The sequence below is a fragment of the Poecilia mexicana genome, unplaced genomic scaffold (assembly GCF_051168715.1).
Source record: "Poecilia mexicana isolate PSO_F unplaced genomic scaffold, ASM5116871v1 scaffold_17, whole genome shotgun sequence".
Taxonomy (NCBI): Eukaryota; Metazoa; Chordata; class Actinopteri; order Cyprinodontiformes; family Poeciliidae; genus Poecilia; species Poecilia mexicana.
The window spans coordinates 25,465,054-25,477,566 of record NW_028263386.1 but is presented as its reverse complement, the minus strand read 5'-3'; the positions used below and the strand labels follow the sequence as shown (position 1 = coordinate 25,477,566).

Below are 12,513 nucleotides of genomic sequence, written 5' to 3'. Positions count from 1 at the left end.
GGCTGCACGATAAATCTAGTTTATCAGTAGATTGAATTTTTGGTTTCTGAAGATTTTATCTTTTGGAAAAATCCAGTGCACTCCGTGGGGTTCCAGAGTTTGGAGTGACATCTGTTCACCCAACGCGGCAATCTTGTTTGACAAGCGTGTTTAACAGTTTATTATTTAAACTTTGAATTTAAGTCAACTCTACAACGAAATATTAAGGTCAGGCTAAAAAAATCAAATCATGTCACAAGAATAGAGCCGTAGTCATACGTGAAAAAATCGTATTATAACGTGAATGAAGTTGTTATTTTTGAAGAATAAAGGAGTAATTTTATGAGAACTCCAACACACACAAAAAATTATTATTCAAGCTTTTGAATTGAACTTGAGGTCAGATGTCTTTTTTTTCCTTCGCCGGATCTCCGAACCACTTCCTGTCTTTACTGTTCTACATGCTAACAACTTCAGCTAATAAAATGACAAGTCAAGGATAAAAGATCAGTTGTTTAATTTGGATGAAAGAACCGAAGTGCAAAAAAATTGGTATTTATTTATTTGCCTTTTCTTTAAGTCTTTAAAGTTGGTGTTCAGGTATTGTCAATAATGTATTCCAATGACACATAATTACACAGCGATATTTTCTAACTTTCTGTCAACTTTAAACATTTTTTAACTCTAAAACATGCTGGTGGACTGCCCTAGCGTCCCTACCACCAGGCTTAGACGTATGGTTTAGTTGGTAGAGTTGTCTTGCAATCAGAAAGTTGTAGGTTAAATTCCAGCTTTTCCTCATCACAGGTCACTGATCCCCTGGGCCAGGCGATTAACTCAAAGTTGCCCCGTTGCGGATGTCGGTGTATAGATGTGTGTGCATCTGAAAGTGTGACTGGGTGAATGTGACTAGAAAAGTGCTACAAACCTTCAGTCCATTGATGATTCATAAAGTCAACTGAAACTGATTATGGAGTGAACATGAAAATCTAATTTAACTCAGTGAGGAAGCATTGTTTTATCTGGTGTTGACGTTGGATCAATAGTGGTAGAAACAGAAGGAAGTGGGGCCACAGCGTGGTGACCCACATCCTGCACTAGAACTGCTGGAAAAGAACCAGCATTTCTTCAACGCTTTATGACATGACTTTGAGCAGGAAAACTAATAATCTGTAATCCCTTGTTTCTCAATTCACTTCTAAAGACTTTCTGCCCACTAATCTTGAGAATGTCGCTTCATCACTTATAGCCAAACATTTCCACTTCTGTCCAGCTGGCATTGTCTCGGAAGTCTTCTGACAAGCATTCGAGTCATTTCCTTCAAAACAAGCCATACTCAGACACCCAGTTGTTTTAAGTCAATTGTTAATGGGCTAACTAAAGCTTTTATCCGAGATGAAGCCCTTAAGATTTTTTGCAATGTCTCTGAACATAAAACGGTCTGATAAATATCTTAAATGCATCTCTGAAGATAATAAGACTCCAAATTGTTGCAAAATACCCGATAACCAGTTACAGACTGACAGGAAGCAAGAACTGACTCTTTCAAATTAGCTTTGGATAAGAAGTGCTATTATGGAATGTCATTTACAGAGGCTACACTTTTCTGATTTTAGGATAAGGGAAAATTGTGGAATGTTTTTAATTCAAAACAATCTTGGAACTAAAAAGGGTCTACATTCATTTTTCCATTTGATATAATTGAGCTAGAAGCTTGGATTCAGGCGATATTGGTTATACGGTATGAGGACATGAAAGGGAACAGCTGCCCAACTTTTTACAATAGAAACAGCTTAACAACACTAGAACCTCATTTCAATGGCAAAACATAAGAAACCAAACCAAACATCAGAACCGGCATAAAATTAGAAAAATAGGGGTTTTGTTTTTAAAAATGTCAATGTTTTTGTTGTGGGGTTTTGTTCTGAGGTTTTTCCCCAGTAAAAACTTACAAGCAACATTTATCTTCACTTTCAATAAACAGCTTAATTTTCCAGCTACTAGCTAGCCAAAGTGCATCAATAATAAAGCTGCCCTGTTGAAATGATTCCAGTCTCAAACAATGAGAAAACGGTTCATGCATTCAGTTATTTAGAAGGAATTGTTAGATTATTGTCTGTAGTAAAACACACTCATTTAATAGAAACGTATTAAATGAGCAGAGTAAGCTGTTGAACCAGTGAGTAAAAATCAACAAGAATCTGGTCACTTGCTATGATGTTTTTGTATTTTTGGTAGCCCAGACACTTTTAACATGTTCCATTTGGTACTATACTTTTTAAATGGGAAGGTTTCTGCTACAGACCTCATAAAATCTACTAGCAGTCTTCTGTGTAGATAAAAATCTGACATCTACTGAAAAAATTTTGAAGTACAAGTCAATTCAAAGACATAATTAATCCCAGAGGGAACATAAACGTTGTTCTAACTCATACAATTCTCTTCAAAGAGTTGTTGTAGATGCTAATGACGTTGTGGCTGATGAGCTTTCAAAATGTTACACTTTTAAATGTTAGTTTTTATTTATGTCCAATATATTCAGTGATGTAATAAAACTGCATCCACATGCAGAGGTTCGCTAATGAAGCAGGTGAAGGAATTGCTCCAAGTTGTAAAAAGTGGTGAAGCACGCTTGTGTTTTTGCTCCGTAAGGTTTTGAACCAATACAAATCTAATCACAACAATGAAATAAAACGCGCTTTATCTCAATGTGTTCTCCAACATTTATATAACTGTGAATTAATTCTGAAGGTTTTAATGATAAAAATGCACTTTATCGCTCTCGCTTAGGATGAATCAGATTAAATACTGTAGAAAACTGAGCGTTATCATGCTATTCAGGTAGAGCATCAGAATGCAGGGGTCATGGACATCTGTGTTACACAGGCTTTAGAAAGGTTCTCACTGGAGGATGAATTCTGTCTAGTTTATCACATTTTGTAACATAATGAAGAGCCCGAGTCACGCTGCACGTTTTTAGCTAAGTCACATTCAAAATAAGCAGCATCAGTAGTCATCAAGGATTAAAAATATGGTGTGAGAGCTGGAAATACATGAGGTAAACCTGGCTAGGATGTGAACGAAGTTGAAAAGAAAATTGCACCAATCAGCAACTTTGTATCTGTCAAGATATTAATGAATAAAAGCACCAAGTGCTACACAATTTCTAACATTTTATTCAACGTTGAAGAATGATTAAAAAAACAGTTTATATAAAAACAGAGCAGCACCTGTAAGATGCACTGACCACTCAAATGTATTAATTTGTTCAGGTTCTTGTAACAACTTAAGTCTATGTGTTTTCATATAATGGAGAATATAATTTTCAAATTCACAACTTTTATGACGCTGAGAAAATAAAATCTTATCAAGTATTTCTGGTTTAGTTTCTAGAGACAAGACTAACTTACAAGTAACTTTCATCAGGATATTGGAGCTTGTTTTAAGTCAGTATTTCCTTAATATTGATGAAAATCAACTAATTCCACTGGCACGTTTTCCATTTATAATGATTGGAAAATGTATTTTTATAAGTAAAAAAAAAAAAAATTGCCAGTAGAGCTTGTTCTTTTTCATCAATATTTAAGAATTACTGACCTAAAACAATGTCCTAACTTTTGCTGAGAAGTCACTTGTAAGTCACTACACTTGAAATAAGACAAAACTAAGATAATTGCACTAGAAACTATACGCATAATATTTGGTAAGACTTTGTTTTTGCAGCGTACTTCAATTAACAAAACAATAAAAAGGGTCAACATGACATACTAGTACACAAAGTATCAGAAAAAAAAGATCAGACTGTGCCTCCCTGACCGCTCTGCAGCTGGTATTGACTGAAACGTTTAACTCCTCAGGCTCTGATTACCTGATTAAAATGTTTATTCGCTGCAATAATTTTTACTCCATGAGCCAGAGGCCGGTCAGTCGTGACAACACTTAGTTCATACAAGTCATAACCTTTTCCTCAATAATTCAAGTTCTGATGCTTGGAGACGTCAACGTCAAGTTCTGTTTTCCCCACTAAAGTAGAATTTATCGGGGATCATTTGGAGCAAAGCCTCTAATCTGAATCAGTCAGGGAAGAGTGAGTCCTTTGTTGGCTTCCAGTTCACGAGACTGCGTGTGATGGAGCCTGTTAGGCGTTTGGCGAACTGCGACGTGATCCACTAAACCCCACCACCCTCCAATCCTCCCCGCCTCACATTACAAGAGTAAGATGTTTAACAAGGTGAAAAGCCTGCAGTGACGCATTTGGTGCTGAGCTTATTTTATTGTAACCCCTGATTCTCGTTTGAAGTTTATGAAAGCACTTTCACCCACTGGCCAAGGTCATGTTTCTACTTCTTTTGATAATTTCATTTATCAGCCTCTTGTGCTGTCTGACTTGTAGGTTCAGAACTTTAACAGTCTGGAGTTGGGGTGACTTTATGTCAAATTTGGATTTTGTTTTAGTCTTTCTTTCAGGCTTATATATTTAAAAAAAAAAAAGGTATCGAAAGTTTCAACTGAACACACTGGTAACTCAAAAAGACACAAAACAGTATCTTTCCAAGCCAAACAGTTTTGGGGAAAACCCCCACAATCCGTTAGTAGAGGATTGAACAGTTTCTTTCCATGCGATAAGTCTAGAAAACATTCGTCTTGGACGGTTATTTTATTTTGCCCCCCTTCTATCTCCACAATGCGTCACGAGCAAGCCTAATGAGACGGTTTGCGGAGACCGTCAGCGATTACTTGAGGAAGGTCAAGGTTTGTGAGGAGCGTGGAGGAAGGACAGTAAGAGATTTCTGCAGCCGCCTTGTGTTTTTTTTTTTTTTGCCTGCTGCGGGACGCCGCGCGCACGGCCCATCTGTGCAGATAGGGAGTTTAGAGCGCCTGTGTGCAGGCGATTGCTGACGTCAATTGGGCTTGAAGAACCAGTACAGCAGGAACCAATAATCTATTCCAGCCTCCCTCCCTCGTCTTTGTCGCTTCTCTTTCCCGTATTTCACATAAACACGATTTGACTTCGAAACCGATTATTATTCTGCAGTCTCATCAGCATGCTTGCCTTTTTTGACAGTGCATAGGATTTTTGGTATTGCTTTCATTGAATAATAATCTTTTGCATTAATAACTCGGGAGATTAATTTGCATGTACGATGCATGCAGATTGTGAATACAGTGTACTTGTAGTAATTAAGAGGGGTGAGAGTTTTTTTTTTTTTTTTGCAAACATTGAAATAGGCCTGAAGTGAACATTCTTGCAATTTTAGCTTTTTTCCTTCTAATTTAGTCAGTGATTTTTTTCCTAGTATTTAACTTGTTTTGTCTTGTTAAATGTACGCCTGTGTTTTTAACATCTGTTTTTAAACTACATTTTTCACACAAAATGCACAACACAAATAAATCTGTGTAGTGCACCACTCATCTAGTGTAACATAAGAACTTCTTTTCCAGATTGCAGATTTTGATGCCATTTTTACTCTTTAAATTCTTCTTGTTAAAAGTTTACAGTAATAATGAGCAGGAAGATAAAAATAATGTTGTGTCTTTAATGATTTATTATTTCCATTCGGATGTTGAATCGAGAAAGACTGCCATAGACTGAGAAGGTGCAACCAGGAAAAGAAACACTTACTCCAATCCTGTGGACTCAGTACCAAGTGTGAAGCATGGTGGTGGTGGTGTCATGAAAGACCGCAACTCCAAATTCTTCAAATTAGCAGGTATGGGTGAAACTTGAACGTTGAGGTTTGCCATGGAAACATTGTCAACCTCAGATAAACTTACTAACTTTACTTGACTGTAATTCAAGAAAGCTACACATTATCTCAAGAGCAGAAAAAAATATTTGGCCAGAATTTTACCTACAAAAGAGTGTTTTTTTTTTCCCCCTGCCAATATACCCAGATATTACTGTGGTTGTATGAAATGAACCTCGGTGGATAAGTGAAATTGCACCAATTCAAACTCGTGCACCAATTTCTGTGTTTCAAAATCCTTTGAGGTTGTTTGTTCCGGTTTGTTTGAACTGGATGATGAGCCAGAAATTAACAGTGTGAAGTTAATCAGGAGTAGCTGAACCCAACTTGGAAGCTGTTAGAACTAGTAGGACTAGATTCATGCGTGTTTAGACAACACCTCATTTTATGACAGAGATATTTCCCAGGCAAATCACAAGCTGGGAAGTTGGCTCTCTCCCTGAGGTGTAAAAAGAAGGCCAACAAAACGCTCAGAGTTTCTAATAAAAAAGGTTTTAAATACATAAATGTGGAACGCCAAGCTCTTTAAACAGAGTTTATAACATTGAAAGCATATTTTTGAGCACAATGAGGTTACTTCACTTTGTTCTTGGGCCTGTTAAATTTTTTTAAGCAAGAAGTGACAGATTAAAGAGTTTGCTGCAGGTATAATCAAGTATGCAAATTCACTGAGAGCATTTTGTTTGTGACAGAAAGTGCACTTACCTGAGAGACAGACTTTGGTGACCGAAGGCTGATTTGCAGCAGGAGACCTTCTGTAACAAGAAAATAGATAAGAATCCTATGAAATATTTAGTAAGAGGCTTTTTTTTTTTTTATTTAAAACTCACAGGTAATCACGAATGGCTCAATACAAATGGCCGATGCAAAAGCATGTTGTACTTCAGTTACACCAAAAACTCCCCATGCAACAAAACATGAAGAAAACTAACCCAGATATAGGTTTACAGGCAAAATATTATGCTTCCTTGAATAGGTTAGAATACATCTATGACCTATTCAAAACATGTTCATTATATATTTTGCACAAAACCATTCTCAGAGAATGAACATTTGGTCTGCTCAGTTCAGCCTATTTTTAACTCTTTTCACAATGAGCTGTTGTCACTTTCAATACAAATAAGCTGCTGCTGGCCACGACCCCCAACTCAACGTTTGCACTCAAACAGATGCACAATTATACAACCATACATATTTGAAAAGCAGAAGTGGAGCCTCCTGCACAACTAGCAAAAATGCAGTAAATGGTTTCTAGATGGAAAGTCAACAACAAAACACTGGTCTTTTCCAGAAGCCATTGTATACTGCATACAGTGGTAAAACCAGCTGACCAAATGCACTGGAGTTCCACTTGGGTTGCCAGGTGACAGGCTGGACTTTGCTGGGGTTGCTAGGTGAGAAGCAGTGCTTGCAGATTTGTGGCGTTACATTCTGAAGGTTTTTGAAACGGCTCATTTTCCAGATGCCAAAAGATATAAACTTATTGCCAAAAACCGACTTTGGGGTTTCCTTAAAGAGAGTGGGATGTTTTTAGAAGCAGTTAAGACCCAAATGGAAGTATAAAAACATACAAAAAGTGAATTTGACAAAATATGTTCCCTTTAAAGTAATTTTTTTGCTGATTAATGAGCAAGATATAATTTTTGTATCAATGTTAATGCCATTTTTTCCAATACAATAAAACAAAAAACTGGAGTTCCCTCTTTGAACTGATGTTCCACCAGACACTACATGAAGTTCTGGGTATAAATAAAGAAAAATGCAAAAGAGTGGATTTTTTTTTTTGAGCTTTAGCATTTCGTAATACATCAGGCAGTCCACACTAGAACCATAATAACCATAATCATATTGCCTTTTTAATCATATTTCCTTTTTCCCCCCAGCTCCAACCATTTCACCAGGTGGCAAGGATTCTGTGATGTTACAAGTTAAATGGAAAATGTTTATCAAGATATGTTTTAGCTCTGAAATGTGTGGATTCACACATATTTACCCTTATTTTCATAGAGAACCTATTGGAGCATTTTCAAGAGGAAGCTGAAGGACATGAGTGTCAGCAATGCGGATGAGCTGAAGGATGTGATTAAAGCTACCAGAGTTCCCGTAACACCTCCGCAGTAGGCCTACATTTCCATATTCTAAGTTTTTTATTGGTCTTGTGATGAATTTCAACTTTCTCAGAAACTTAGACTTGGTTTTAATTACATATAAGCTGTAGTTATTAATATTTACAGAAAATATATCACAGTGTATAGGCATTCTAGCCAACTTCATAGGATCAACCACATGGGTCAGGCACCCATCACTGAGGAATGAACTTGGTTACATTATCTGCAGAGATGGATAGCATTTACTCCTTTTAATAATCATTTATATTGCTTGAGTAATATATTTTATATTTATATAAAGAATAGATACTCTTGAGTAAACTTGCTGGATAATCTTCCCACTGTGACTAACTTCACTGAATGAAGAAAAAACAAAAACTGAGTGAGATGCTAAAACACAGTTTGCAGTAAGTTAAATGAGACTTCTTGTTTATCCATCCATCCATCCATTCATTAATTTTCTAACACTCTGTCCCTTGGTGGGGTCGGGAGGGCACTAGTTTTGTTATTCTAGTGCTAAATGACACTAAAAGTACTTTACCCCTATTCTAACATGCAGTATGCTGTCATTACCGCCTATATTACTTCTATAGGTTGTTTTTTGATGGGGGGATGGGCGTGGGGGGTAAAAAAAAAGAAAAGAAAGATTTAGAAAAGTGTTTCTTATGCCTAAATCTGTGGTTTTGTAATCATGTTATGTATTGGTATATATGCACACAACGTTACATTTGTGTCTGCCTGATAATGTAATTTTTAAATATTAAATCAGAAGACCTACTGGTAATCAGTTACTTGGTACTTAAATGGTTTTTATTATAATATACTTTTTTTTTTCTTGAGTAATTTCTTGGATGTTTATATTTTACTTTTACTTGAGTAAAACTTTGCTGCTTCTACTTGAGTACAACTTTTGGATACTCTACCCACCTTTGATTATTTGTGTATATTGATGCCAACACTAGACTGTCAGAATAAAACACACTGATAAGCACTAGTTGGATGTCAGTGTGTCTCAATTTAAGTCCAAAATTCTGCCAAGATAAACAATCAGAAACTTAAAGTGTTCATATCTTCCACCTCTTTGCACAAATAAGTTCTATGCGTCCACCAGTGACACTCTCCATGACTGCAGAGTCATTGGAGTGTATCTACATGACATGGTTGCCATTTCTGCAAAGGTGAAACAACCAACAGCAGTTGCTGTGCCTGCGTTGCTCCAGGGGTGCTAAACGTTGGGGCTTGAGGCTTAGCAAGATGTCACAAGTTGCTGCAATGAGTGTGAACCTGTTGCTGTCAGCATGACTGTGTCTAGTTTAAAACCCTGGAACATGAGGATGAGTGTTTTAAGAGTGAGACTGTCTATGTTTGAGGCTCTTGTTTCGGCTCTCTGGTTGCCTGATACGGAGTCAGACTGCTGGTCCAGGTGGCTGACACTCAGTTGACAACAGCTTGTAAGCGTCACCATTCACTATTTTCTGGCGAATCTCAACTGGGTTGATCATTTCTAGATAAAAATATCTGGCCTGCTCAAACCTGACCTGGATAGTGCTGAAAAGAGGATCTTTAAAAATTCAATTTGAGGTTTATTCTATTTGTGAAAACACACAAAAGGGTCATGGACAATGTTTTCTACAATCAAGACCACTTTGAATAAATTGCATCTATAGTCATCAATCACCCAGGCGGTTGTAGTCATCCACCCTAATTTTCTAAATGATGTAGCAGGGAAGACGGGCTGCATTATGTTTACACAGAAGAGAGAACATGGTGCTGCTTGTTCGGTCCAGGTTACACTGGAAGACATCCGAAAATAACTTTTTTTAAAACAAAGATTTGTGATCTTGACCTGCAATCTGCTTAATCCCTCAATATTTTCATATACATTTAGATATTTTCATATTTGTGAAGGACAGTTGTGTGCCTGTTCCTGTTTTACCTTTTCATGACTGCAGTTTTGTCCGATCATATCGAAAAAAACATTTGCCTACTTGATGTTCAACAAACATGTAGAACGTATGTAAAACTTGCTGTGTAACAAATCATGTAAAAGAAAGTGTTGCTCTCTCTCTCCCTCTTCGTGCCGTCTTGCTTTTCAGTGACCATGTTTGTCGTCAAAGCAGAAAAGGCTAAACAGCTGCTCTCTGGATTCTCCGAACCCGTCATAGGCCTACAGTGACCCTTCTCCCTGAGGTTGCATTGACACACTGTGCACCTCTGGTCAAGATGATGCAACTGCTCATAGACAAATGACGGACCAGATCGAGCCATCAAGACATAAAATGGGGCAAACACCTCCGTCACAAAAAAAAAGAAATAAAAGCTCCCTGTGGTTTGTAGGGATTTTATTTCTGCACATCACTGAAAATATGCAGGATTTAACAAATCAATTTGTAACCTAACTTCAGTATTAATGTTTATGGTGCTTTGGCGCCCCCTGGGGAAACAAATTGGCATGCCGAGTTCTTTCAGGTAAACATGAAGCATTTTTAAGAGCTACATTTTTCAGCTCATTTTCTACACAAAATAGAAAAATAAGTATTTTAAATAGCTTTCAATTACATCCAAACAGACCAAGTATTTACCAAGGATTTTTGGTCTAATTTCTAGAGTACTTGAAGTCAAAATAACTTGCAGGTAACTTTTCAGTAAATAATTTGAGCTTGTTTTAAGTCAATAATTCCTTAGTATTGATGAAAAAGTATGAGTTATAAGTGAAATAATCTGTCAGTGGAACAAAACATTTCTCCTCATCACATAGGAATAATATCTTGTTCCATTGGCAAATTATAACTAGTACTTTTCCATCACTATTAAGGCATTAGTGACTTGAAACAAGCTCCTGTATTTTGCTGAAAGGTTACTTGCAAATTAGTTTTGTCTTATTTCAAGTGCACTAAGATACTTGCACTAGAAACTAGACCAAAAATAATTTGTAAGATATTTTGTTTTTGCAGTGAGCCATTTTAGAACATAAAACCAACAACAAAATAAATATACTTACTTATTAGACACACATTGTATATTTGTCAAGGTGGTGAAATTGTTCCTAACAGTTCGTAGGCTTGCCAGAACCTAAAAACATGAAAACAAAAATTAATACAAAGAGGTAGACACCACCAAATCTATAAAAACAAGCAAATAAACAAACTTAATTTATTCCGGAAAGGCAAATTACATAGTAAGAATGTAAGGAATTCAAGCAGAGTTTAGAATAGTCAAGAAAGTTTGTCTGGTCTTATTTTAAAAAATGTAAATGTATTAACATTGTCATTTAATACAATCTTATGGAATACATGCAGACCCCCACACACATAAAATAATTTTAACTTTAAGAAATTTAGACTGAATATTTGATGTGAGTTGCACAGGGTGAAGAAAGAAAAGATTTTGTTTGTCCATCTGCCTTGTTATGCTAATTCAGATCCACCAGGGGGCAGAAAAGTTAATCTTAAGAAAGTTAGGATGCCCTCTGCAACAATAAGGCCTTGCATCTAAACAGCTTCAGACAAGTTTGTATTAAATATGTCACTGAGTTGTTATTAATGTTTGGTTTTTTTTGCCCTAGATTTCCTGACGGATCAGCCGTTACCTGGGCAAATGGAGTTACAATCAGGTCCTCGCTGTGCCTGAGAAGAAATATGACAACTTGAGGTTATATCTTAAACAAGTAACGGTTGTTTAGAGAATCTGCTGCCATATATGTCCACAACGCACAGTTCTCCCACAATGGATGAATTTCGCGACAAGGACTTTGGTGACAGCTCGTAGTCGCTGTCAGAGCGGTACAGGAAGGACTCTCTGCGCTGGCCGTGAGTTGCTAGGTTGGGGTGCAGGACCAATCCGGAGCCTGGAGAAGCCTGCGGGTCTGATGGACTGCAGCACAGCGACGGGCCATTTTCAACCTCGAAGCTGAAAGAAGAAACAAAAAAAACAAACAAAAAAGAAATGATTTTGAACAATGATTTTGAATGCAAATCCTTCTAAAAAAGACAAACAAAAAAAAATCCAACTTGAACTGGCTTTGTTCACAGCTTGCTTTTGACCTGCCTTTGACTAAGGTTAGCTGATCAAAGGTTGGCTTACACCAGCTAACCTTTGATCAGTTAGCCTAGCCAAAGCCTAGCTGGTCCAGGTTTCCTGGAAGAAAACCTGTTAAATACTGCCTGCTACAGTTTTGATATTGGGTGTAGGTTCACCTTCCAACCATCAACATACAGCCAGAGTTACAGGAGAATTTTTGAACAAAGCAAATGTATGTGTTAGCCAGGTCCAGATCTCAATCCTTTTGTGAATCTGTGGCAAGGATTGAACATTTCTGTTCACCAACACTCTATTCAATCTGAAAGTCTCTGAGCTGTTCCGGATTCCCCCCCCCCCCCCCCCCGCAAAAAAACAGGCAAGAATATTCACATCTTCATGTCTGGAGCCTAAAAAGTCACAATCAAAATGCTTGTAGGTATAAACTGCAGTAAAATAACTCTGCAGTTGCCTTTTCATAACAGCTGAATGACCCAGTGAGCCACTGCAGAAGCATAGACAGATAATCTATTCATCACCAGAGAGTTGAGGCAGGAGGAGAGGACCAGATATTATGTAACCAGATGGTGAGGGCAGAAGTTTAAACTGAAAGGTCAGAGCCTCAGCACTAAGAGGAGCCAACAGATGCAACAAACCATGAA

General features: G+C 37.3%; 1 protein-coding gene across 2 annotated transcripts in view; it reads right to left on the bottom strand.

The window, feature by feature from the left end:
* pde4bb (phosphodiesterase 4B, cAMP-specific b) overlaps positions 1-12,513 on the bottom strand; it is a 75,576-nt gene that overhangs the window by 28,992 nt on the left and 34,071 nt on the right. For both annotated transcript variants that reach the window (XM_014995561.2, XM_014995563.2), the window contains 4 exons: positions 11,549-11,743; positions 11,424-11,460; positions 10,836-10,906; positions 6,432-6,481 (listed from right to left, as the gene is read on the bottom strand). In XM_014995561.2, coding sequence (XP_014851047.2) covers positions 6,432-6,481; positions 10,836-10,906; positions 11,424-11,460; positions 11,549-11,743 — 353 coding nt within the window. The remainder of the gene's footprint in view (positions 1-6,431; positions 6,482-10,835; positions 10,907-11,423; positions 11,461-11,548; positions 11,744-12,513) is intronic.